The 27,867-nt window shown below is 49.0% G+C and overlaps 1 protein-coding gene across 1 annotated transcript in view; it reads right to left on the bottom strand.

Annotated features, from left to right (window-relative positions):
* Nucleotides 1-14,377: 14,377 nt before the first annotated feature.
* The window catches only part of LOC146058053 (polyunsaturated fatty acid lipoxygenase ALOX15B-like), a 29,123-nt gene continuing 15,633 nt past the window's right edge, over nucleotides 14,378-27,867 (bottom strand). Inside the window, exons 6-15 of the mRNA XM_083170016.1 lie at nucleotides 20,899-20,999; nucleotides 19,363-19,535; nucleotides 19,109-19,255; nucleotides 18,532-18,735; nucleotides 17,644-17,730; nucleotides 17,309-17,478; nucleotides 16,737-16,858; nucleotides 15,979-16,079; nucleotides 15,145-15,315; nucleotides 14,378-14,685 (exon numbers count right to left, since the gene is read on the bottom strand). Of these exons, the coding sequence (XP_083026142.1) occupies nucleotides 14,506-14,685; nucleotides 15,145-15,315; nucleotides 15,979-16,079; nucleotides 16,737-16,858; nucleotides 17,309-17,478; nucleotides 17,644-17,730; nucleotides 18,532-18,735; nucleotides 19,109-19,255; nucleotides 19,363-19,535; nucleotides 20,899-20,999 (1,456 nt within the window). The 3' untranslated portion in view covers nucleotides 14,378-14,505. The remainder of the gene's footprint in view (nucleotides 14,686-15,144; nucleotides 15,316-15,978; nucleotides 16,080-16,736; nucleotides 16,859-17,308; nucleotides 17,479-17,643; nucleotides 17,731-18,531; nucleotides 18,736-19,108; nucleotides 19,256-19,362; nucleotides 19,536-20,898; nucleotides 21,000-27,867) is intronic.

Here is a 27,867-nt window from a genome sequence, read left to right as displayed (position 1 = left end):
GGCTTGTCAGTGTGCCTGTGCCTGCCTGCCCGTCCCCTCACGTCTCCCCCGCTGTATTCGCGGGAGAGACGTGCTGCATGATTTTAATATTTCTAACTCCCGCTGCTGGACCGCTAGCCAATGGCCGTTCGCGGTCCAGCAGCCAATCAACTGGTGGCTGCTGGACCGCGAGCGGCCATTGGCTAGCGGTCCAGCAGCATATGCAGCACCGCAGCAGCACGTCTCTCCCGCATACACAGCGGGGGAGACGTGAGGGGACGGGAGCAGGGCAGCCAGCGGGGGAGCGGGGAGACGAGGGGGCGGCGGCGGGCGGCCATCTTTGATGTGGCAGCGGCTGCGGCGCTAGCTCCCCGCTGCTGCCGCTGGTCACACCAGCGTCCCCCTGCCTCCAGCGCCCCCTGCCTCCAGCGCCCGGTGCGCGTGCCCCCCCAGCCCCCCCCTAGTTACGGCCCTGCCTTATAAAGGTCCATGCTGAGCTTCATCTGTGGGATACATGGAGTTCTATAGAACTCCGTGTATCCCACATCCGGGTAGATCTCCATTCTGTTACAATGTGTATAACTGCGGTAGACCTGCTCCATAATTGATAAGTGAATTTTCCTCCACAAACAGACCTTACTATAAAGATACCTGCTGAGTACCACCTGAGGGACGCATGGTGTTTTATAAAGAGTCTTATTTTGTTACAGTGTCTACATTAACAATTTACATATTTCATTGAGGGCTACATTATCTCAACTTGAGCTACAGGACAAATGCTATGGGTGACATTCTATGGGATGCGATTTGCGTTTTTTGGCGTTAATTAGACCACAAAATGGCGATATCGCATTTTTCCTTAAAATCGCCAATTTAATGGGTACGTTAAGGGACTGAAATCGCATATTATGTGCGTTAAGGTATGCGGACCAAAAGTGCAAGATTAATTCGCATTTTTATCGCATCCAGATGTTTTCCAATACAAAAGTATAGAAATCGCTTATTTAATGCGATGCGCATTCGCAATTCGCACTTTTTAGGTGTCTAATTATCGCACTTATTTCAGACCAGGTTCTGTTTGGCGATTTGGCACAGAACTCATTTTGGTCAAGTGCACACATGGTTAATTTCACCACAGGTGCCCTCATTTTCACTCACAAACACCCCTACATAAACCCCAACATCAGTAAGGACACCTGTGAGGGTTTAAATGTAGATTTTGCTGACTATTTTGAAGTAGCTTATCTGAGATGTGTCCCATTTGGAGGAGCTACGCAGGAGGGAGTAAGCTGCGCAACAGATCCTGGTAGCCCCCCGACTACTGGGTACCCCACGTATGTATGGTGCTCGCCTGTACCTGGACTCCCTGTCGGATCAACAGGTTGTGGGGATGGTTACGCTGAACCCCATTAACCTGTTGGAGTTATATGAGCAGGTGAGAGATGATTTTTACCATTTTGTGGGAGCCAACTATGCAGTGTCTGCCCAGCACAAATTAATGTGGACTATTTGTCCACAGCCTCCACTCAGTCTGTGACCTCATGGGCCTTGGTGGTATCACAGGCCACTTTGTCTAAGCATTTTACTCAACTGTTACTTGCTATAAAGAAGTTGTTGCGGACATACATCAGCAGCCGTTACTTTTCTGGTAAGCACATGTGCCCTGTACTCCAAAATGTACCAGTGTTGTCAGTGTACTCCTAAACAAATTATTGACCAATGCCATCTGTTTCCACCCACATTTAACCTAATACAGTCCCCAACGAATGCACATGGTGGTGCTGACCTATCCCTTGCTGCTATCTAGCTTGTAAGTACTTTTGATACATGTATGAATGAAGTTTGCAGTCAAACATGGCTCACTGGTGTTGTGGAACTACATGTGCCAGCATGCCCAGACACACTACAACCATTACAGTCCAAACCATGAGTGTCAGAGCCTGCTGGAATATGTAGATCCACAACCTTTGCCAGCCAAGGAGTTATACCACACTACTTTAGTGCAATCCCATAGTCATATACCATTACAATATGTTATAATTCACACATTAATTTGTATTTAGAAAAAGACACAAACACAATGGTATGCGGGTAGCAATTTTTACTTCTGTCTTTTTTTTAGAAGCATTCTGCATTTTGACATGTGGAAAATAACAACTGTGGGGCCATGTAACAAGATGTTTGGCATTTCACAAACTGAACAAACATATATAGCAGCTACCTTCTCCCAGCATCAGGCAGCCCTACACCACTTCTAGACCCTGCACCAAGCCCACCACGGGTCCTCACACTCCGACGGGGTGGGGAAGTGGGGGAGCCACTTATTGGGGTGCTGGATACACTGCTGAGGGTTGATGCTGCGCCACCTCCCACATTGGCTTCCTGCTGCTGTATTTGGGCCTGCATAGCTAGTAAGGCATTGGTCTGCGCTGTGCATGATTGGGTTAGTGCTGTGATACTTTGCTCCAGGCTGCCAATATGCCTATTCTGTTCCCTTATTGCAGCAGTTAGTTCTGCAAAACGGGTGTCAATGCTGTTAGCAATGCGCACATGAGTGCCTACACCTACCCGTACACTACGTGCAATTTTGCGTAACTGAAGGAAGGTGTCACGCATGTACCCCTGTATATTACCTATTTGGAGGTTTTAGGAGGCCATGAATTCTAACTGTTTGTCCTTGAAATTAACCAAGGAGTTAGCTACTTGGGAAGCAGAAGCTGCTGTATGGGGTGTGGGGGTGGGTTGGGAGACACCCCACTTGGGGGAAGATCACTCTGTGACGAGGTCTGCATTTCTTCCTCTGTCGCTAGGGTTACCACCCGTCCGGGATTACTCCGGACAGTCCGGTAATTGGACCGGGTGTCCGGAGTCCGGACGGGTGCCGTTCCCGGACTATAGAATGTCCGGGAACTGGAGACCAGACTGGAGATCCTGCGCAGCGCTGCCGGGGACAGCCAGCTAGAGACCGGCAGCGCTGCGACTGTGAGGAGAAGGATGAGCAGTTCCGCCTGTGACTATTTCAAATATCGCGCCTGCCCTGCTCGCACTGCAGTCAGCCAGCCAATCGGGTGCGGCGGCTCCTGATTGACAGCTGGACTGCGAGCAGGGCAGGCGCGATTTTTTAAATAGCGCGACGGCCTCTGGGCGCAGCAGCTGCAGTCAGGTCAGGTGGCCGGCTGACCCTGCTGTGACAGGGAGCTGACGGCGGGCGGGGTGAAGCCTGGACAGATTGGCTATTACGTTTACCGGGGAAGGTCCCGGGGTGGCGATTGGTGTAAGGGGCCGCCTGTCATACGTGGCCCCGCCCTCGCCTCCTTCCGTGCACAACACGCTTGCTGACTTGACTGATGTATACCGCGCACACCCACCGGCCAGCATTAGGAGAACAAGCCCCGCTCACCTGGCTGTCAGGAATAGGAGGTCCGTGGTAGAGGTAAATATGAGTTAATTTTACACAGTCTGACCTTTTCCTGCTCTGCGCTATTTATGTGCTGTCCCTGGTAGGCATAATCTGTATCTGATGTTTCACTTGTGAGCCCTTAGTCCTTCCTGCTATTTAGGTTTAGGATGTCGCAGAGGTATAGTGTTAGGCTATAGGGGCGGGAGAGTAAGCATTAGAATGTGTGTGTGGGGGGTGTAGGGTCAGGACTCGGGACGGGCGGGTTAGGGATTAGGGTTATTTTAGGATTTTTAGAGGGGTCAGTATTTTCCGTTTTGGGATGCCGGGGGAGTTTAAGATTAGGTAGGGATAAAGTTAGGCTGTAGGGTAGGGGTTAGGTTTAGACTGCGGCGTGTGTAGGGTTACCACCCGTCCGGGATTATTCCGGACAGTCCGGTAATTTAGACCGGCATCCGGAGTCCGGACGGGTCGCTTCCCCGGACTATACATAGTCCGGGAATGAGTCCCCCGTCTGCCTGCCCCGGCCGCCCGGCTCCCTCCGCTTGTTTATGAGGTGGCAGTTGTGTCTGTGTTGTCCCTATCTTCGGAAAAAATTGAGTCCTGGCATAACAAGTAATAAGCATAATGTGTAATGGACATCATCATGTGTGGCATAACATGTAATGGGCATTATGGTATGTGGTATACTATGGCATTTTGTACACTATGCAATGGGTGTGTGACGTGTAATCGCCATTATGTTGAAATTTTTTGACGCGCGCCTACGGCGCGCACTGTCTCTTTTGTTCCTCCTTTACAAAAAAATGTTTTCAGTCCTATGGGCATCACGCTGTGTGGCATGTAATGGGCATTATGGCATGTGGTATATTATGGCATTTTGTACACTATGTAATAGGTATGTGACATGTAATCAGCATTATGTTGAAAATTTTTGGCGCGCGTCTACGGCGCGCACTGTCTGTATTGTTCCTCCTTACCAAAAAAAAACATTTTCAGTTCTGGCATATCGTGTAATGGGCATTACTGTGTATGATGTAACATGTAACTGGCATTATGGTATGCAAAATCAAGAATGAAATTGAAGCAAAGGTTAAAAAAAAATCAACATAAGGCGGGTCAAGGGGCGGAGCTGGGGCGGGACATGGGTGGGGCAGTGGGTGTGTCAAGGGGCGGGCCACTGTCCGGGAATCTCTCAACAAAAAGGTGGTAACCCTATCTGTCGCAAAGGTGTCGACCGGATCAAGAATGATGTCCATTTCGTCTAATACCAGTATTGAAGAATCTGTTTGGTTTGTCCCTAGTTGTATAGCACCTGTGGATACAGATGAAGAGGTAAGTATTGATGCATATATACTATATAGGCCACACTGTCGTCTATACTGTTTTACATAGGGCTATAGATGGCTGACGCACATACCTAGGGGTGTTATGTACTTACACATGTACCCCGATACAGCATGCAACATTGACATTAATAATATATCACATGCCTAGCTCTGATAACATTCATTTCCGTTGCAATGTAGCTGCTGGAGCTGAATGTAGTGTGAGATATTGTTGATGTGACATGGGTGTGTGTACTGTATGTGTAATGGCATGTTTTTTGTTCATTTACCTGCTTCCACAGATTCTGCAGCAATGGGCCTTCTGTTCTTGGATGCGTGAGCACTTCGGGATGGACAATCTGTGCAAGGAAAGATGGGCAGGCATTATGGACCTTGCTATGGCTAAGCTGTTTCTGAAAACATGCATTGAATTAACAATAAAGGACAATACCCAATGGATAAGGACTGCATTATTTCTTCACCACCTTTTTTTTTGTTTATAGGCAAAGATTTTATTTTAAGATTATTAGTAAACTAGTGTACACATGACAACTATTGGTTAATCGGTGGTATGTTGGCATGGCAGCTAAACCACCAGTACACCTCAGGGTTTTTGTACACATACATGTTAGCCTGCTAGAAAGCATGTTACAGTGTTAATCAATATGAGTAGTTGTGGAACTACAGGGCCCAGCATTATCAGCAATTTAAAAGTAGGAGCAGGAATTTTCTTGTGCATGCGATTGCTGGGCTATGTAGTTCCACAGCAGCACTTTACAAAGCATAACAATACAAGTGCACATTACAGCTATAATACATTGGCATGTATGTTAAAGTTTGCATGGGGTCACACTTACCAGCTCTGGATGGCGTTTGCGGCCTATCGGTATCCGCCACGTGCATGCCAGGCAGGACCTCAGGGGGTATGATGCGCTTCAGCTTCACCTCATACGCATTGTAGCACACAGTGGTGGGGCTTCCTCCTCCAGTCTTGGTGGCCTCCTCCATCTCCATTGCCATTTTATGTTTCAACTGCCTTTTGATGTCGTTAAATCTTTTTTTGACATTGCGGACCAGGCGCTTGTGCTGACTGACAGCGTTCACCGCCTGGGTGATGTCCTTCCACATAGCCCTTTTGCACTGTGCAGTGGTCTTGTAGTTAGATTTTCCAAGCAAACGCTCAAACACTGGCAGGATAGCAAGGACAAGTGCTACATTTTCTTCATATGAAAATCTGACCATCCGGCCACTTTTGGTGCGACCAGCTTCCTCCTCCTCATTTTCAACACCAGCCATGTCGCTCCTCCTCCTCCATGCCAGTGTCTTCCTCCTCCTCACCAGCATCTTCCTCCACCTCTGACATGTGGCCCTCCTGCAGCTGGTGTGGGGTATGGTCTAGGACTTGGCTGTAGGATGGGGATGCCAGTGGATCCTCAACCTCCTCCTGCTGGGGCTGGACGCCCAGGGTCTGGGCTGAGGCTGGCCTTGTTGTGGCCATGCTGCCTGCCACACTGCTGGCTCTCCCACTTGTCTGGCTGCTGCCACTGCTCCCTCTGCCACTGCTCCCTCTGCCACTCCTCACTCTGCCACTGCTTCCTCTGCCACTCCTCACTCTGCCACCAACACCTCTTCCTGAACTCAAACTGCCACTGCTCCTCTCCATGCTCCTTACTTCCTATCAAAGATTGAAATGGCGCCAATGCCCCTTTATATAGGGGGTATGATGCATAATGGAGGGGACACAGGTGGGCCAATAGGTTGGGGGGTTCTTAGTCATGCGGAGACAGTTTTGTAAATCGCACTCCGGTTGGTCCAAAACTCGCACATGACCGGCGGAAGAAATCACAGTTTTTTGTTACTTAAAATCGCACCACTTCTCCGCAAATCGCCCCTCTTCGCACTTTTCAACCTCCAATGCGCATCACATTAAATATGCGAATTTTTACTGAAAAGTGCGAATTGAAAAAGGGCGATTTGCGGCGATGTGGTGCGTGAAAAAAACATGCGCATTTAGCGCAAACCATAGAATGTCACCCTATGTGTTTGCAGGGCAGAAGGAAAATGCTCTTGTTGGTGGATAAGCTGCCCAAGTGATAGGCCGAGGTGTGGGGTATGTTAGGAACCACTGCAGCTTCTTAAAGTGCTTATGCTATGCTGTGACCTATATGCTGAAAATGCTGTAACCTTCATTACGATACTGATTACGGGTTGACTATCAGTTTAAATGGCCGACAGTCGGGATCCAGACTGACAGGGGCTATTCTCCCGCAAGGGGCTTCATTGCGCTTGTCCCCCTGTCAGAGCACCGGCAGTCGGGATACTGACCGTCAGGATACCGATTGTCGGACCGCCATACCACACCCACTGATTACGTGGTAAGCTGTTTACCTGCTATGAAAAATAAAGACCAAGACTATATGATCCATTGTATGGGCTCAATTAATCAAATATACTACACAGCGTGACAAAATCAACAATAGAATCTTCATCACTGCTCTAAATTAAATCAGAGCGAGGGCCGCATAGGCTGGAGGGAATATAAGAGCCTTTGAGTTTGGTGTCCATAAGTAGATCAGATCAGCAGCAGCGTCAAGCCTATGGAAATAGCAATGAGTGGCAGTTAGTTCTAGCCAATCAGGTAGCAGGAGAGGGCGGTAGCCAGTGAGGTTATATTAGTGGGCAAGAGACAGGAAATGAGCCTCTTTGAAGCTGGATCCAGTGGAAAGAAGTCGCGGTGCAGCTGAAGCTAAGTTACCTCTTACTTACTGTTTGTGCTTGCATCTAATATGTCTGGCCGCCCCAAGCGCTCAGCTCCCCCTCCCCGATGGTTGGCTGATGCTGCCCGTCCGCTGTCCAGCGCTGCCGCGCGCGGTGGCGGGCGGACGCCACGCGGCCGCAGCTACCACACCGCCCCTTCCTCCCCTGGATCCCCTGCCCGCCCCAGCACATCCTCGCTGGGAGCGGGCGTTGCCGCAACACGGAGCGCGGCCGGCGCGCAGCATAGTGCTGCCGCCGGCGCGCCCGTGATGTCACAGGCCGCAAGTCACGCGGCGGGGAGTGACGGGGGAACGCTGTTCCCCGATACACCTCCCAGCAGCGCGGCGGTGGTCGGGTTAGACCACGCTGCCGACGCGCTGACAGGCTCCGGCCTGCTGGCATCTGGCGCCCAGGCCAGGAGCCCGTTTGACACGCGGGGGATGCTGGCCCCCGTTTCTCCTCAGGGCAGGGGGCCTCTCCGCTCATCCACGCCGGCGGGGAGTCCCATGCAGCAGATCTCAGGGGGCCCCGCAGCGGGGGCTATCCCCATGGGGCAGGGCCCCGTTATCGCCATAGGTGGGGGTGGACTGGTGCCACCCAGGGGTGGTTTAGCAGCAGGTATGTTTCCCACGGCAGCTCTGTTGGTGCAGGTGACATGGGACCCTGGGGGGCAACCCGGCGCCCCAGCACCTTCACAGCCAGCTGCTCAGGGTTTTGCACAGCAACAACACTGGTTCCAGGGACCTGGCGCAGGTGTTGGTTTTCAGAGTGGTTTTCAAGGGCAGGGTTTTCATCAGCAGGGCGCACAAGGATATGGCGCCCCTGGCATGCCAGCAGGATACCCCCCTTTCCAACAGGCTGCTCCCCAACCACAGGCTCCACAGCCTTGGGCTTTTAATACCCCTCCTGCTCCAGCGCAGCAGGCTTTCACACGTGGACAGCAGTACTTTGGGCCTCAGGCCCAGTGGGCTCATGCACCGGGTTTCCCTTATTTTGCGGGGGCAAGCGGGGTGCCTGGGGGGCCTCACGGCCACAGCGGCGTGGGCTACCCACAGCACCCTGGGCAATACTGGCCGGCCGGCCAGCAGCAGGGTTACACTGGGACACCTTATTTTCACCCTTACGCTCAGCCGCAGTCTGGGGCTGCACAGCAACCCCACTATCCAGCCGCAGGGGGCGGGGCAGGACGGCGAGCGCGCAGGGGTGATGCAGGCGATTCATCACTGTTCCTTCCTACAGTTAATGCAGTGCCTTTGTCTCCCGGGTCCAATACAGGTACAGGGCGTGACTCTAAAGCTGGGGGATCCTTTGGCAGCAGTGAGCAGGTGACCGTACAGGATGGGACGCGGTCACCTAGACCGCCGACGCCAAACACCTCGGGCACGGGCAGACGTGGGAGCCCATCCAGTACTGCAGCTGGCGAGCTGCCCAGCACACCGCCGAGGGCCCCTTTGTTGGCATCAACCATCAGGGTCACGGATCCGGGGCCTCTAGCCTCCACTCCGGCTGAACAGGGAGACACATCTGCGGGTGTTGAGCATATTGACTCTTCTGGTTGTGAATCATCATCTGGTCAATCATCCGCTAGCAGCGATGGTTCAGGGTCCCCTAAGCGCCCGCGTAAATTTGCGAAAATGGTGGCCCGCGCTGTAGCCAAGAAAGTGGCGGGTAAGAAACGCACTAGGAAGGATGGCGCACAGGGGGAGGGTCCACCCGCAGGGGACATGGTTCATTGCTCAAACACCGCAATATCGCGGGGTTTGCGCAAGGGTATCAGGGATAAGATCAGGAAGGGCAAGTTTGTAGACCTGTTTTCCCTTACCACTGACATGAAGAAGGACTTGGACAAGGCCAAGAAAGCAGCCGGTAACAGCGAGCTTGCTTTCAAAAGTTTTCACAACTGGCTCAAAGGTTTCTTGGTCTTTGCCTCATGTTACATCAGCACCAGGCCAGAGGAACATGCTAATGTTCTGCGTTATCTTTACTTAGTGAACGAGACGTTCATTTCCTACAAGGGCTCCGCCTGGCGTGACTACGACGAAAAGTTTCGTCTTAACCACGATGGGGCCAGGATTATGCCAATGGGGTGCAAACACGTAGAGATCTGGTTGGAGGTTATTGGTAAGGGCCAGCCATCCTCTGATCCAGCCACTAAGAAGCCCTTTCCCGGGGGTAAACACGGGGCTAAGCCCGGCAGCAAAGGGAAGTGCTTTGCATTTAACGACGGCAAATGTGACCGAGGCGCTAAGTGCCGTTTCCGTCACGAGTGCCGTTATTGCGGGGCTGGCCACCCCGGTAAGTCCTGTCGGGCTCCAGGTCGCCAGGCCGACCAGGGTGGGCCCAGCACTAGCAGTAAGTAAGGCTCCTTCCCCCATCGTTGTCCCGGAATTGATACGCAGGCTAGACCGCTACCCAAATGGGGCTGACGCTAAATTTTTAAGTCTCGGTTTCTCCGAGGGTTTTCGCCTCCCCATTCCCCAGGCAGTCTCAGTGGTATCATACAAGAACCTCAAGTAAGCGAGGGATTTCCCCGAGGTGGTAAGGAACAAGGTGCAAGCTGAGATCCGCCTTGGGCGTATGGCGGGGCCTTTTCCAGCTGACCCGCTACCTGGGATGTGTTTCTCCCCTCTTGGGGTAGTTCCAAAGAAAACCCCAGGCAAATATAGACTGATTCAGCACCTGTCTTACCCCCACGGGGCGTCCATTAATGACGCCATACCCGAGCAGTTTTGTAGCGTTCACTATCAATTATTTGATGAGGTCCTTGTCATGGTCCGGGGTTTCGGCAACGGGGCACTTATGGCCAAATTAGATATAGAGTCGGCATTCAGGCTCCTTCCCCTACACCCCGAGTCTTTTAGGTTCATGGGGTTCCACCTAGACGGGGGTATATTTATTGATAAGTGTTTGCCCATGGGCTGCTCGGTCTCCTGCTCCTATTTTGAGAAATTCAGTTCATTTTTACACTGGTGCATTCAAGACGTCACAGGCTGTAGTGGCGTGGCGCATTATCTGGACGACTTTCTCTTTGTGGGACCCGGGGGGTGCGACACATGTGCAAACATTTTGGCCTCTGCAATGCAAGTTATGGAGTCTTTAGGAGTACCCATTGCTGCAGATAAGACAGAGGGCCCTACCACGGTTCTGTCCTACCTCGGCATCGAGATAGACACGGCGGCAGGTTGCTGCCGGCTCCCAGAGGACAAGGTATGCAAGCTGCAGGCCCTCATTAGGGAGTGCGGGCAGAGGAAGAGGGTCAAGTTACGGCAACTACAGTCCTTGCTAGGATCTTTTAATTTTGCTTGTCGCATCATCCCGATGGGTAGGGTGTTTTGCCGTAAGCTAGAGAGGTCTACGGCGGGGGTGAGGCAACCCCATCACACCGTTAGACTGTGCAGAGAGATTAGGGACGACCTTATGGTCTGGTCGGTTTTTCTCGACCAGTTCAATAGGGAACTCATCTGGTCTTCCGACCCCGCCTCTAACCTTGAACTTCAGCTGTTCACGGATGCGGCGGGGTCCACGGGTTTCGGCGCGTATTTCAATGGGGAATGGTGCGCGTCGGGGTGGCCTCAGTCGTGGGTTGATCGAGGTTTCACGGTCAACCTGCTGCTTCTGGAGCTGTTCCCGATTATAGTATCTGTGGAGCTGTGGTGCTCTAGGCTGGCCAACCAGAACATAGTGTTCTGGTGTGATAACCTGGGGGTGGTACACGCCATTAATAACCAGAGGGCAGCTTCTCCTGAGGCTCTGCGCCTGCTACGGCATTTGGTTCTGCTCTGCTTACGGCACAACATTCAGTTTAAAGCCAGGCATGTCCCGGGGGTGGAGAACAACATAGCAGATGCCCTCTCGAGGTTTCAATTCGCAAGGTTTCGCGAATTGGCCCCAGAGGCCTCCCCCATAGGGCTTATTTGTCCCCCTTTTGTGTGGCAGATCATAGAGCAGGCATGATGGACCTGGCTCTACTGTCTTTGGCCCCCTCCACTCGTAGAACTTATGGTGCCGCATGGCGAGATTGGGTGGACTTTCAGGGCTCCCCCGAAGCTAGCGGTAAGTCAGAGGAGGACAGGCTGCTGGCGTTTGTATGGGGTCATCATAGGCGGGGCAGGTCAAAGTCGGCTATGGCGGCGGCATTGGCGGGCATCGCTTTCTATTCGCGCTTGCGTGGCGAACCTGACCCCACAAAGTCATTTGTGTTGTCTAAGGCCATGAAGGGTTGGGCACTGGTGCGTCCGGTTCCCCCGGATTCCCGTAAACCCATAGACATAGGCATACTAAGGGACCTAGTCGGTTCTTTGGCCACAGTGGCGGAGAGCGTATACGAAATGTCATTGTTCAGGGTGGCTTTTACGTTTGCGTTTCACGGCGCTTTTCACATTAGTGAGCTAGTAGCAGCCAGCAAAAGCTCCGCCTCCGGGTTACTGGGGGACAATGTAGTATTCCGGGAAGGGCAGGTGCTATGCAAGATTAACAGGTCCAAAACGGATCAGAGGGGTAGGGGCCACTGGGTCACCCTTAACGCGCAGGCTGAAGCGGCCGTGTGTCCAGTGTCCTGGGCTAATGAGTATAACTCCCGCAGGCCAGAGGCTGCCTTGCAGTTTTTGTCGCACGTCGACGGGCTACCACTGACCCGATTCCAGTTTTCTGCTGTGTTTCGGAGATGCCTGGTTGAGCTGGGTCTGCGGGAGCAGGATTTCGGAACGCATTCCTTCCGAATTGGGGCTGCTACTTGCGCAGCGGCGGCAGGATGTTCACCTTCTGCCATTCAAGCAGTTGGTAGGTGGAAATCCTCCGCATACAAGAGTTATGTAAGATTAGATAAGTTGGATAAGTAGTAGTTAAGCGCCTGTTGCGCCGGCTCAAAAACGATTGTTTACAATCGGTTCTGGAACGATAAGCGTTCCGGAATCGACGGTGTGAAGGGAATTTTTTACTTTTTCCTGCATTGTGAACTAATTCAATTGGCTGTCCCCTAAAGTTCACAGGAGGTTTTTTAAGTTTTTCACCTTCACTTGGGCCGTAGTTAATGCATTTCGTTGTGTGTAAAGTTCCATATGTTAACCGCTAGGTTTTCTCTTTTTCAGCTCCCCCCCCTTCCCTTACGGCTCTGGGCAGGGTTTGGTTGGTAGGGCATTCTTTTATTTTTTGGGCTGCTAGGCATCCACTAGCCTCCAGTTCTCCAGTCCTGGAGAGGGCACTTAGTGTACAATGGTTTGGAATCAGGGGCCTACATTGGGACAGTTTATGGGAGCTTCTATCCGCCAAAGCCAGTAAAGGGGGCCGCCCGGATGTTCTGGTTGTGCATTTAAGAGGCAATGACCTGGTCAAAAGGACAGGCATTGAGCTCACCATCAAGATCAAGACGGATTTGGTACGCCTGGCAGACCTCTGGCCAGGTGTGAGGATTGTGTGGTCCGACATAGTTCCCCGCATTAATTGGCGGGGCTGCCGGAATGTGAAAGCAATCGAGAGGGCCAGGAGGAAGTTGAACCATGCGGTGTCTAGGCATGTGGTAGCTATGGGCGGCACGGCGGTTAGACATCCCACCATTGTTACAGATTCAGTAGAATTATACAGAACCGATGGTGTCCACCTTTCGGACGTAGGCATGGCCGTGTTCTTGCAGGACATTGTCCTTAGGTTAGTTTAGTACAGTTAGCGTAGGGGTATTTGTTTAGGATGGCGGGGCCTGGGTACACGAGGTAACCCTACCGGGTTGGCGTGACCAGGCTGTGGCGAGAAGGAGCTCTCGACCAGCAAACAGGTGGGTTGTCAGGTGGTCGCCCCCCCTTTGCCAAGAAGGCGGGCGAGTCCCCAGTTTCGGCTGGGGGCGTTGGTCCTTCCTGGAAGGCCACGTCATGCAATAGAAGGGGGCGGTATGTCCGTCACAGTGCAGGCTGTACCCACAAGAAGGGGTGTGGTCATTGGGGGCGCTAAGGTCGCTACCATGGCACACCCGTGAGTGGGCTGGTCTCAAGCGCTTTCTTTGCCATCCCTTATTACAAATAGGGGTCATACCACTTAAATAAACATATATGACCTTTTAACCTTACGCAGTTGGTGTCAGTGTCTTTATTTATAGATAAGGTGTTTGGTGTCAGTTATTTCTAGGCATAAGTGTTAGAAAGGTATGAATAACAACAACATAAGTCAATAGGCGCCTTAATCAGAGCGAGGGCCGCATAGGCTGGAGGGAATATAAGAGCCTTTGAGTTTGGTGTCCATAAGTAGATCAGATCAGCAGCAGCGTCAAGCCTATGGAAATAGCAGTGAGTGGCAGTTAGTTCTAGCCAATCAGGTAGCAGGAGAGGGCGGTAGCCAGTGAGGTTATATTAGTGGGCAAGAGACAGGAAATGAGCCTCTTTGAAGCTGGATCCCAACCCTCCCTACCCTTTTTCTCTGTGCTACCTGGCATACAGCCTTTTCACCAAATTTGGTTTGCTATTTTCATAGTTATAGTTAAAAATTGGCGAGAAGGCGCTCTCGACCAGCAAACAGGTGGGTTGTCAGGTGGTTGCTGTGCGGTATTGCCCCCCCTTTGCCAAGAAGGCGGGCGAGTCCCCAGTTCCGGCTGGGGGCGTTGGTCCTTCCTGGAAGGCCACGTCATGCAATAGAAGGGGGCGGTATGTCCGTCACAGTGCAGGCTGTACCCACAAGAAGGGGTGTGATCATTGGGGGCGCTAAGGTCGCTACCATGGCACACCCGTGAGTGGGCTGGTCTCAAGCGCTTTCTTTGCCATCCCTTATTACAAATAGGGGTCATACCACTTAAATAAACATATATGACCTTTTAACCTTACGCAGTTGGTGTCAGTGTCTTTATTTATAGATAAGGTGTTTGGTGTCAGTTATTTCTAGGCATAAGTGTTAGAAAGGTATGAATAACAACAACATAAGTCAATAGGCGCCTTATAATACATCATTTATTGTATTTCCCTGAAAGGACCTGTCCAATAGAATTCATATGGACAATACAATTCAAGACATGAGAATCTGGTAGCTAGGTCAGGCATAATCAGTAGATCACAGACACTAGTCATGTTATACAGAGACACTGTTCTCAACCACACTCGGGTTCAAGTAGGGATATGGCAAACGAATTTTCTCGTTCCTCTCTTTAATGGAGCGGGAGATCTCAGCCAGCTTCTCCTGGAAATTCTTTATAAATGTCTGGGGAACCTCCTCTGTAAAACGCACATCAGGGTACTGGCCCAGAGGTCTCTGCAAGGGAATGGGAAATCTTTTTAAATGGATGCCCTAAACACAATTGTTTTAAAAACTAGGTCCAAACATACATGTGAAGTTGTGTGTAATATTTGTGCTGGCAGTGTATCTGAGATCAGTGTTGCTATGTATCACAGCCACTGTGGAGAAACCAATCATCAGGCATTAGGATTCACTCTCCTAAGCCCGCCCCAGACTCTCATTGAATAGTTTCACAGGAGTCTGGAGGTGGGATTAGGAGAGTGAATCCTAATGCACGTCCCGGGTTCAGTACTGTGGCTCTCTCTGATACACAGCGCCGATGCCACTCCCGGATACTATACCAGCACATATATTGCATACATTTTCACATGTATGTTTATATGTACTGCGGATGCCTCTGCTTGTTAGAAGCAGTAGAGGAACATAAAAGTACTAAACCTTATTGCAATATTTATACTGGCCACCAGTACTTACCTGGTCCAGTGGCTCTCTACTGAGCAGCCACACAGTGGATATGCCCAAACTGGTAGTATTTACTTCAGGAAATGCAGCCAGAATACTCTGGGTTGTGCTGACCCCTTTTACTGTGGGAGGGGGGCTTCTCATTGATGGGGGACCATTAGGCATCCAGGTATAGAAGTCAACCTGCAATGAGAAAACAGATCTTAAGGGCTTCATACTCCAGCAGGGGGCAATCCTCGGCCCCACTGGAAGCCGCGATCCACCAACCATACAGTATATGCCGTTTCTGCGATCCCACTTGGGACCAGGGTATCCGGCTTTTTAACACGTTTATGATCCCAAATCCGCACACGCAACCATCAGGGATTGGGAGATTGTTCCAATACACCACTGGTGTATGGGCAGCTTTAGACAGGAACAATTTACCCCAGATAGAAACAAACATTTTCATAATACAATACAAGACCATTGGATGTGTTCCCAATGGAGAAGATGAGTGACCACTTTATACATCTGAAATTGTGGACCCAGATCTTGGCCAGTAACCAGATTCATCAGAGTGTAGTACTATGAAATACATAAGCAAATGGTTTGTATAAAATAGGCTTGCAACATGTATGTTATAGTTGTCAGTGTAAAGTGGTGAATGGTACCATAATAAAACATTCAAAGGTAAAAAAAAATGTTGGCATTGAGGATGTGCAGCACAGTTATTCGTTTCAGCAATCCTGTAGGCCAATGTCTCCCATGGTTGATCTCATTCAGATTAGTCAATTTGGTCTCCAATTCTCCAAATCAAAGAGAGTATGAAAGACACCACATATGACAGCATATTGCAAAGCTCACCTGACCACTGTTGACAGCTGCGTGCTGAGCAGAACAAGTGAAGATCACCATGGTCAGGTACTTGATCAGAGAGGCCTTGGTCTGCAATGATGATGGTATTCCTAGCAAAAGGAATAGTCCATTAGTCATCTACACCTCTCCTATACCCTGATGGACCATCACAACTTATATAAAGCACCATATACTGACAACCAAACAGAATAACAAGGTTGATAAAATTGGATTATAGTGGATTGGATTTTGTTATGTCCTTTGTAGCTGGTTTTAGATATTCAATGTTTACTGTATGTCAAAAAGCTGAAATTCTATCAAATACAATAGTCTATTAGTCATCTAGATCTCGCCAACGCACTGATGGAAAACCAGGATTACCAACATTTTAAAGATCAGGTTGGCTCATTGTGGACACCATTGGGGTTTCAGTTAGTATCGCGGCGGTCGGAATCCCGGCGGTCGAAATCCCGACGCCGGAATCCCGACCACCGAAATCCAGGCACTTTGTCCCTCTATGGGTGTCCACGACACCCATAGAGGGAGAATAAATGAGTGTGCCGAGTGTAGTGAGGCACCTGGCCCGCTGCGTGGCGAACCCAACAAGCCCGCAAGGGGGGGGCGATCCACATCCCCCCTTTGTCGGGATTTCGGAAGTCGGGATTCCGGTGTCGGGATTTTGACCGCCGGGATTCTGACCACCGGGATTTAATACCGCTCCCCACCATTGTTATCCGGCATCACAGAACAAGATGTAACTTACTTACCTGTAGATTTATACTCCAAGAATCCTTCTTTGAATATCTCGGCCACCCAGGCCTGAAGTTCAGGGTCTGTACTGACCACCGCATCACTCTCATAGTAGTAATTCACAATGTTGCACACAAAGCTGAAATGGATAAAGCAAGAGGGACAATCAGTGAAGTAATAAAGTCTTGGTGATGTACATAAGAGAAAATTGGGATGTACTGTAACTTTAAGGTTTTCTATATCCCACAGCATATTCACACTAAAGCCCTGTACACAAGGGATGACAGGTGCCTCGTGCTAAGTGAGCTGCCTTAGCACAGATCGCTCTGCACACATGCACTGTACCTACAATGTGTGCTGAGCCATCTGTGCAGAGCAGTGCAGATGGGATAGACAGTGCATGCAATTGTCATTGCTATAGGGTGTACACATGTAGCGACCAATGCTTCATTTCTACGCAATCTAGTCAGATCGCTTAAATCTGTGTATGCCCCTTAAGACCAGTGGAACACAGTTTTATTCAAAGGTGGAAAACTAGTTACTCCCTCTGGGTGGGCAGCTGGGACAGAATAATGTTTCTCAGAACTACCTCTCTACAGCCAACCAGATCTTCATCCCATCCTCCTTGTACAGGTAATTGGGAATGGTCTCCACTCCTCTTTCCTTGATGTCATCAGGGAGACAGAGGCTGCTGTAAGTGACCTTTTCCATTGCTTTTCTTATCAGTATCGGAACCCCTCCTTTTCCAGTTGCTATAGCCTGGGGAAAAGGAAGGTGGTGGATGTGTGTTCTGGTGCAATGCTGCAAGTTCTATATTCAGGCTAGATATTATGTGATTGTAACATTTGATATATCCCTAAAAAGTCTCCATTTCCTCTAAGCTGGAGCGCTTTTCTGTTGCCATTATATAGTACATGATCTTACCGTATCAAAGAGGCCCCCAGGACCAATAAGAACATCTCTAGCAAAGACATTGATCTCAAGGGTGTAACGAAGATGTGGAAGGATTAGCTGGGAAAGTAAAAAGATATTGTCATTATAATACTAATAAAAAAATATTAATAAAGACCTTCATAGTAGTAGTAGTAGTAGTACATGAGTAATTGATGCATTTTAAATAATGTAATATAACAAAAGGGCCAAATGTATTAGCCTCCGAGTTCAGCGGCCATGCAGGATGCTGGTCGAACTCAATTTATTTTAAAAGGAGCAATCATTTACAAGGCAAACCCATGCCTTGTAAATGATTGCCCCTTTAAAAAAATCAGAAGTATGCTGGGTCTGTTAAGTAAAGGGAGGTTAGGTTAATGCACTAGGTCAGTGGTTCCCAACCCTGGTCCTCAAATACCCCCAACAGTGCATGTTTTCCAGGTCTCCACACAGAATTACAGGTGACATAATTAGCTCCACCTGTGGATCTTTTAAAATCCTTCTGAATAATGAGTGCACCTGCTGGGTGACCTGGAAAACGTGCACTGTTGGGGGTACTTGAGCACCAGGGTTGGGAACCACTGCACTAGGTTTAAGCTGTGAGGGGAGGGGTTTGGGTTGGGCTGCAGGGAGGGAGGGTTAGGCTTTGGCAGAAGGTGGAGTTAGGGGTAGGCTGTGGGGGAGGGTAAGTTTTAGGCTGAGGGGGAGGAGGGTAATAATATGTCTGTTTGACCTTTATAAGCAGATTAGTGTCTTCTGCTGGTTGCAGTGAACTATGTCCAGTTGTCACCTCTCCAGCCTCCATTTTAAAATATACCATTAGCCTTTTTCTAGAGCCCCTTATGTGGTATTCCCTGACGATAATTTAATAACAGATCTCACCTTGTACACTGGGTGGCCCATTGGAAGTTGTCTGGTGGTTGCAATGTTGAAGACCTCAGCAAAGAGATGAGTACAGAGAAGGTGAGTCACCACTTCATGCACCTGGAACTCAGAATTGCGGACCCAGATCTTGGCAAATAACCAGTCACATTCAGAATCACTTGGCAGGAAGATTGGAACGTTCTCTCCCGGAGTTTGTGCCAACTATAATAGAGACGGAACTGTCACAACAGTGCCATCTTGTACCACATAATCATCCTCCACCAATTAGGCCATATAGCATATTATGTATCCCTGTATCTATGTACAGTATATACATACACAAGTTTTTTTTTTAATCTTTACCTGGTGGGTGGCAAATGGCATAGGAATAATATGCTACAGTAACTTTAGGAGATGGTTGTAACCTAAGAAGAATAAAACAGTAGCTCGCTGTTGACCCTGGATAGGTGCCATGAATTTGTTCTATAGGAACATACATTTAAGGTGTCATTGTACGCCAGATGAACACCACGTACTAACAACTATGTTTCCTAGAAATGTTTGAAATCAAGTAGACATAACAACAAAGACTTGCCTGGATGGCTATTGGGACAAGTTGGTCTTGAGGGTTCTTCCACAGTAAACACATAGGGGCAGTCATGTATGATTGCTTTCCATTTATGGAGTTATTGGCTGGGACCCCCTGCAGAATCTTGTAATCTGCCAAGAAAACGTTGCCTTTCTGCAAAACACAAGCACCAGTTTATTGCAGAGTTTCTGGGTTGTTAAAGAGGTGTTTTTTAGGCCAGTGCCCATATGAATAAATAGAATCTCATGGCCACATCTCACCTCTAGTTCTTTCTTAAGACTGGTGGTGGTCCCCAGAGATGCAGCCACCATGTCATCACTGACTGGGAAGTTCTCAGGAATTTTAGAGCATTTTCTGATTAGGGTAGGATTAATGCCATTGAGATATTGACTACCAAAGAAGTAGTCCTCTTTCCATAACTCAGCAACCACGTCTAGGGATTAAAGATGTAAGGGACATTTTATACAATCATCTGTTATGAACCTTCGGCACTAGGCATGTCACTTCTATCCCGCAGTCCCCACTGGTCGCTAGGCAATGGGAATGTTGGGTGACCACAGGGAATTCTAGGGCTGCTTCTGACAGCCTGGACTTGTCTACGTGCAGCACTGAAGCTGCACCAAGTTACTCATTAAGGGGGCCTGTCCACTCTGGCTCTACTGAACTGTCTTAATATCTCTTAAAAGGCATTCTTTCCTGCTATTCCTTGATGGTTATATTTTGTGCTTGGATGTAAACTGCTTGTCCATGTTCTAGGTCCCCACCACCCGTGCTTATCCTGTTGATACTCTGATGGATTCTCTGCCTGACAGAAGTTGAGCCCAACCTTGCCTCATTTTTGTTTTGTGCCTGTTAACCCTTTGAGGTCCTCGGTGCTTATCTCCAAGTACTCAGCCAACAAGTTACCATCTGCACAGTGTTCCTCCAACTCACTGCATCTAACAGTCTGTGAATATCCTGACCTACATCTACACCATTCCCAGAGAACTCTTGTCTGTAACTCTTGTCTTAAGTACTTCAGCTAATATTATTTTGTGTAAGCACCAACAGCTAGAGTTATAAGCCCCTGCAGCCACCTCAGTATCAGTGGGCAGATCAAGAACTAAGGGAACAGGAGGTGGCTGTTAATGACCAAGACCCTCTCATGGCCTCAGGGTTCTAACACAACTGAGCTGGAGTTCACTAATGCATTCATGTGCTCCTTAACCACTGGCGTAACTAGAGCTCAGCAGACCCCGCGGTGGCTTGGAGGCACTGGGCAAGTTTGGGCAAGCTATTGTTACCGCCGCCGCATCTGGTGCTGCCGTGCCAGGACCACCAGATCCTTCTTTCTGCTGCATTCCCGGCGCTCCTCCTGATAGAAAATCACTTGCCAAATGGCCGCCCCCCCCCTCAGAGCAGACGGTTAGTAAGGATGCTAGAGGAGGCGGCAACCTCCTCTTGCATCCTCAATAACGGTCTGCTGTAAAGTGGCGGCCATTTTGCATGTGACATTCTATCAGGAGGAGGGCCAGGACTGCAGACAGGAGGATCTGCTGGTCCCGGCGGCACGTGAATGGACCGGGCGGCTGAAGAAAGTAAGTAGTGAGTGGACGGATGGGGGCTCAAATTGTAGTGGTGGGGGGCGCTGAAATTGAAGTTACGCCACTGCTCCTCACACGGTAGTACTCTATTGTCATATGATACACACAGCTTACATGATAAAGAGGTGACGTATGCAAAACTAACTTCTGTTCTGAGATATTCACCTTACTTCAAAATGTAAACATAAGTTGATAAAAAAAGAGTAGACATACCCAAGCTATTAAAACCTCTCCTACAGAAGACCAGTTCTATATCATCTAGAGCAGTCCATGGTTCTGGACTCGTAAAGCCTTGTGCTGCCATTTCAGTTACCCTGCAAAAGCAAGTAGGATAAAGGTTTCAAATAACATATACCAGATTTACTGACACATACTGTACCCGAAATAGAATTTGGTCTTGGTCCTACAGGTCGCTTACCCAATTACAAGGGACCTGCAAATTAATTTGCAGATTTGTTCTTATGACCCAAGCCCGAGTATATCCCTGAGAACAATGTTATTACTATACCAAGACATTATCACTAAGCTAACACAGTTAATATAATGGCCAATAATATAATGGGGGAAATTTACTAATATGGATTCGTATTTTAAAGTAGAAAAAAGTCGTATTCGTAGGGAAATAATCGTGAATTTCTGTCGTATTCGTGAAATGTTCATTTATCAAGTGCAAAATTCGTAGATTCGTGAAATTTGTATTGTCGTAAACATGTCATATTGAGATCGTATTCGTATTTTTAAATACGATTACGAATGTTTACGAAAAGTCTACACCATCGATAGAATACGCCTGATTTTTGCATTGGCTAGGCGTATTTTCACCATTTACTAAAAATTCGTATTCGTGAATTCGTAAAACCGGATTCGTAAACACCTACGATTCGTAAACAAACTCGTGAAAAAAAATACACCTTCCTTTGCAAGGTGTATTTTGAAGTGTCTTTCGCCTGCTTCAATGGGACACATGTGTTATCATTTTAACAATACATCACAGACCATTGTAATCCCAAATGTGTGCCTTATAAAAGGCAAATCACTACCTACAAACACTTACTCACTTCTAGCATGGCAGACTATATGCTATATCAGGGTGCTTCAGTGTGGGCTTTGAGAGACCTGATGTCTTGGCAGTGCCAAGGAAGAAGACGACTCATGCGCTGTCCCAGGCCTGCACAAACTGCTGGCTGTGTTGTACTTTCTGGCATCAGGGCCGGTGCAAGGCACCGGAGCGCCCCAGGCGAGTCGGGGTGGGGGCGCCCCGGTGCCGGGGGAGGGGGGGTACCTGTCCTGCGGCGCTGTCCGGTGCCGGGGGGTACCTGTCCTGTGGCGCTGTCCAGTGCCGGGGGAGGGGGGTACCTGTCCTGCGGCGCTGTCCGGTGCCGGGGGAGGGGGGTACCTGTCCTGCGGCGCTGTGTATTTAAAGCTGGCGGCAGAGGCAGCGGGGGGCCCTGCAGTCCATTAGAAATAACGAGCGCTATCCGCCGGGCTATGCGGAAGCGCTTCTGTTGTGAAAACACTGGCAGCACGCTGATTGGCTGAGATCAGCCTGCGCTGTGCTGCCAGTGTTTTCACAACAGAAGCGCTTCCGCATAGCCCGGCGGATAGCGCTCGTTATTTCTAATGGACTGCAGGGACCCCCGCTGCCTCCGCCGCCAGCTTTAAATACACAGCGCCACAGGACAGGTACCCGGGCGGCAAGGGGGGGGGCAAAATGCCGCCCTCCAGTGGCCGGCGCCCTAGGCAAATGCCTAGATTTGCCTAGTGGTGGCGCCGGCCCTGTCTGGCATCTGGCAGTTTTCAACATGTCACTGGCCAAGGCATTGGCATATCTCAGCCCACACTGTCCAGGTACCTGACCCAGGTGCTTGAAGCCCTTCAGCCACATATAGATGCCTCAATCTGCTTCCCAAGCCAGGAGACAGAGTTCCATGATGTTAGGGTAGCATTCCATCGCATTGCATGCATGCCAAATGTGCTTGGTGCTATTGACTGCACACACATTCCGCTGAGACCACCTCGGGATACTGCCCGTTCCTATTATAACCGACATGGAAGCACAAGTACCAACGTGCAGGTGGTCTGTGATGCCAATCTTAAGATCATGAGTGTGTTTGCAGGCTACCCTGGCTCATGTCATGACTCCTATATCCTCGGCCAGTCAGTCCTCTTTGATGAGTTTGAAGCCGGATCAATGGCAGAGGGCTGGCTACTGGGTAAGTCTCTAATACTGTATAAACTGCTGTATGCGATACATAGGGAATTGATTACACATGTGTGTTTATCTCTCTGGCTTTTTGTGTGATTATGAATACATTATAATCTGTCTCTGTCTCCCTCTATAGGAGCAGATTTATTAAGCTTGGAGAAGAGATAAACTGGAGATAAAGCGGAGAAAAGGTAAAAGGAGATAAAGCACCAGCCAATCAGCTCCCAACTGTCTTTTTTCAAACACAGCTGATTGGCTGGTGCTTTATCTCCTTTTACCTTTTCTCCGCTTTATCTCCAGTTTATCTCTTCTCCAAGCTTAATAAATCTGCCCCATATCTCTCTCTCTATCTCTCTAAGGACCAGATGCACTAAGCTTCAAAAGTGATAGAATGGAGAGTGATAAACAACCTGCCAATCAGCTCCTACCTTCCATGTCACAGGCTGTGTTTGAAAATTGTCAGACAAGAGCTGATTGGCTGGTTGTTTATCACTCTCCATTTTATCACTTTTCAAGCTTAGTACATCTGGCCCAAAGACAGATGTCAGCGAGGCACCACTACACACAGCTGATCAAATACACCTGTTACTGTTGTAAAGTCAGCTGTAACCAGCAGTTATGGTGACTCATACATCAGCTAAGTTGATCAAAGACATGGCCAGCAACTGACATCCTGGTACCAGCCAGCCCAGGAGAACAAGCCCCATACACATGTGTGAGAAGAACACACACTCATGCAGGAAAACATGCTGTGCTGTGGCCTGAGTTCATGTAACATTTGTAGTGTACAAATTGACTTTGTGTTAGCGTTGCACTATGCCTATTATTCTGTTATGATGGTAGTTCAATGTTTTCAACAACGTGGGTCAGAGCATGTGCAGTGCAGGTGGGCCAGATGTAACATGTGCAGAGTCAGATACAATTGGCTTGGGCAGTGCCGGTGCAAGGCGCCGGAGCGCCCCAGGCGGGGGGGCGCCCCGGCGCTCACCCGCTCTACGGGGGGGTGGGGTGGGGGAGGAATACGGCCGCCATGCTGCTCCTGGGGGGGGGGGGACACCACTCACCCTTAAGGAGGACCTCGGGTGACGGTCCAGCGAGCGAGCGGGCGGGAGGGAGAGCTCAGTCCCGATGCATGTTAATTGACATTTTCCTCCACCCGCACCGCGTACAGCCACTCAGCCGGGCAGCACTGAGCACTTGGCTCACCCTCAGACGCTGAACAGCTGTACGCGTGGAGGAAAATGTCGTTAACATGCATCGGGACTGAACTGCGCACAGCGCAGTGAGCCCTCCCTCCTGCCCTGCTTCCAACCATTGCCTAGTGGTGGCGCCAGCCCTGGGCTTGGGTGTGTGGAAGCAGAAATGTAAAGTGCTGTGTTTTTACAAATAAGTACATTATTTAGGCTGCACAGGAATTAAAAATCATAGAAATATATAAAACTGTTTATATCCATGTTACATCTGCCCCACCTGCACTGCACAAGAGTTTGAAAATGTGGATTGTGAAATTTTGGTGTGTTGAGAGCAGAATAAATGTATGTCCACTAATAACCCTTGAGCAGCTAAAGCCCACCTGAAGCACTCACACAGTAAAACATACATGTATGTGATTGAACCTGTGATTTCCTAAACAAGATCAGTGACGCACAGCATTAATACACATTCAATTAGCAGGTCACATGATCAATAAAAACTGCAGTTAGTGGGTATAATGTTTACAACACTGTAATATTGCAAATGGCTAAAACCAGGATGAAAAGCAGTAACCTTCTGGACTTTCAGAGTAATGAAGAAATGATGTCAGCTGCTGCACTGATGAGCTGTGCAAACAAGGGTGTGTCAAATTAGGTGAGGAGAATCATTAATTTGTATTGAAGGTTATGAGCAGATATTATGTTATTGTCTGCATATATATATATATATATATATATATATAGTTCTGTACACACTTACAGATGTTATGTCTGATGTAAGTGTTGGGAACAAAAATCTGGAAAAGTAAGGTTGGGAATTACAAGGGCAGAAATGGTGGCAAACGCTTGTAAAGAGTGATGAGTATTGTGGTTTGCAGTGTTTCTGCAGACCTAACCTGTGCTATTGTGTTGTAATGCAAACAGTGTGTGCTATACATTAAACTGAAGTTTTGGCGCCTCCACGACTTATATATGGCTGTGAGAGACCTCCCAAGTGTAAAACAAATACACCAATCACGATTCTGGTTTCATTTTCATAGTGATGCATGTGGAATTAAATACAATTTTTTGTATTTCATTTCACGAAAATTCGTAAAATATCCTGGTTTTTAAACAAACTTCACTAGGACATTTGTATTTCAATTTACGATTCTACAAAAATACGAAACATTTGTAAAACAAAATACGAATGGCTACGACATCGAAAAATACGAATTTTTCAATTACGACTACATAGTAAATTAAAGCCCGGAACACGACTTTTTCTACAACAATACCATTCGTACACATTCGTAATCGGTCGTAGGTAAAATACGAATACGAATTTTTAGGTTTTCCATATTAGTAAATTTCCCCCAATATGTCTAAAGGATAGACTCTTTGAAACTGTTATGCTTGAACTCCTTTTATATCATCCTAAATACATAGTGGGGGAAATGTACGGTACTTGTGTAGTTTCACGGCGACATGCTACGTTATGGTGTCAGCATAGGCCAAGCTATGTTGTCAGCGTAGAACAATGGCAGCCCTACGTCGTCAGCGTAGTGTCCCCGTCAGGCAGCGTAGTCACCGTACTGTCCCCGTGAGCTGCAGCTCTGTCCCCGGCATCCTTGGCAAGCCTAGTGAGCGTCTCTCACACAGCGCCAGTAACCGCCAGATCCCTTGCGCTCCTGCAATCCTGCGGGCGCTGGCAGAGACGCGCTCCATCTGCCTGGGATGCACGAGTGTCTCATAGGCAAGTGCGTCTCAGTAATTTATGTGGCAGGGTACGGCAACCCTGCCCATGTCCGCTTCACGCAGAGGGTCAGGGTTAGGGGTTCGGTAGCGCGTGCGTCTTGTGCACAATAAAGGATGCATTTGCCAGGTTCATTTTCCCTGTGCCCTTGCAGAGCTCGGTGACTCGCTGCACTCGCCATACTTTATAAAATCAACTCCACGCCGACGTGGATAGTGGGGGTATGAACAGGTCGGGGGGGACGCATACTGCGCCCCATTGCGGGGCGCGCTTTACTCGCCACGCTTCAGGCTGACGTGGATAGTGGGGGTGTTTCAGAAACACATTCCCACCTGTCATGTCGGGCAGGTTAAAAATGGTCAATGGTTCCCACGCAATGTAATATGCTCTGATACAAAGCTGACTGACTACACTATCTGGATAACGCTGACTGACTACTCTTACTGCTTAAGCTCCGGTTAGGCGCGAATGTACACACAGTCACAGACACAAGCTGCCGACTATGCTGTCTGCGGAAACACAATGCTGTTGCTGACAGAGATGCTGACTTCGCTGACTACACTGGCTGCAAGAACATGACGCTGGTGCTAACAGGGACACTACGCTGACTACGTAAGTGGCGCCGTGAAACTACACAAGTACCAAATGTACTAAGATCACCAATTAAGGCCGATCCGCGATATGAAAGGGTACAACCGCGATTGGCCATAATCAGCCAAAAATACGAATGGAGAATACAGCAGATAGACTGTAATGTATAATATATCTGCCGTATTCTCCTGATTTGTATTTTACGATGGTGAAGCCAAATAAGTCCGATGCGGCTGCGATCCCTTCGATGCTGCCCTGTGTAAAAAATTTAATAAATAAATCATTCAAAAAGAGCCTACAGTACGTTCCCTCCATCCGGCATTTACCAGCCCCGGGCTCTTTGAGCCAGTCCTGGTTGCAGAAATACAAGGGGGGAAAAGTTGGGGACCCCTGTATTTCTATAACCAGCACCCAGGTTCATAGCCTGGTCCTGGTTCTCTATGGGGGAGAATATGAGAAGGGGTTCCCCTTATTTTGTCAACTAGCACCGGGCTCAAACAGCCAGCGCTGCCATGTCACAGCCAGGGAAGACTTTTGACACAAGCTCCCCAGGCCAAAACATGACAGCCGTGGCTGATCAGCCTGGGCCAGGCTAAAGCCCAAGGCTGTCCCCAGTGCCCCTGGGTGGTGGGCACCGGGTTGATGGCATAAAAGTGTGTAAAAAATAGAACAACCTATTGGGTTTTGTTGTGGAACTACAAGTCCCAGCAAGCCTCCCCACATGCAGGGACTTGGAGATCCACGAGTCCCAGCATGCAGGGTATTAATGGGCCCACTGGGTCTTGTAGTTCTACAACAGAACCAATAGCCCAATAAAACACAAACACACCAAGAAAAAGAGGGATTTTGTACTTACCGTAAATCCTTTTCTCCGAGTCCACAGGTGTCACTGGAGTTACACTGGGGAATAGAAGGCGACCACAGGGAGCATGGGCACTTTAAATAAAAGATTAGAGTGGCTAACTCCTCCCCTTCTACTTCCCCTCACAGGTCAGTCGTAAAGGTTGTGCCCGGAAGAGAGCAGGAAGATAAAACACACTTCTGAAGAGGAGGTTAACACCACATACATCATTCAATACAAGAAGTAAAGAAGAAAAACTGTGAGAAAAACACTGAAAGTTCAAACGTACATAGTCAACAGACATAATAACATAACCAACGTAACCCTAGCAGGGAAACTCCAAGGTAATGATCCTTGTAGGAACAAGCCCGAAGGCAACAGAAGAGAACAGCGCTGGATGGCCGTCCAGTGACACCTGTGGACTCGGAGAAAAGGATTTACGGTAAGTACAAAATCTCTCTTTCTCCTTCATCCACTAGATGTCACTGGAGTTACACTGGGGACGTCCCAGAGCCTTCAACCCAGGTGGGTGAGCGCTGAGAACCCCATAACACCCTGCGGCCAAACACTGAAGCAGGAGCTGCAAAGGTATCAAACCTGTAAAACTTAACAAAGG

This window comes from Crinia signifera, chromosome 2 (genome assembly GCF_055691185.1).
Source record: "Crinia signifera chromosome 2, ASM5569118v1, whole genome shotgun sequence".
NCBI lineage: Eukaryota > Metazoa > Chordata > Amphibia > Anura > Myobatrachidae > Crinia > Crinia signifera.
Note: the sequence above shows the minus strand (reverse complement) of the source record. Positions and strands in the feature narration are given on the sequence as shown.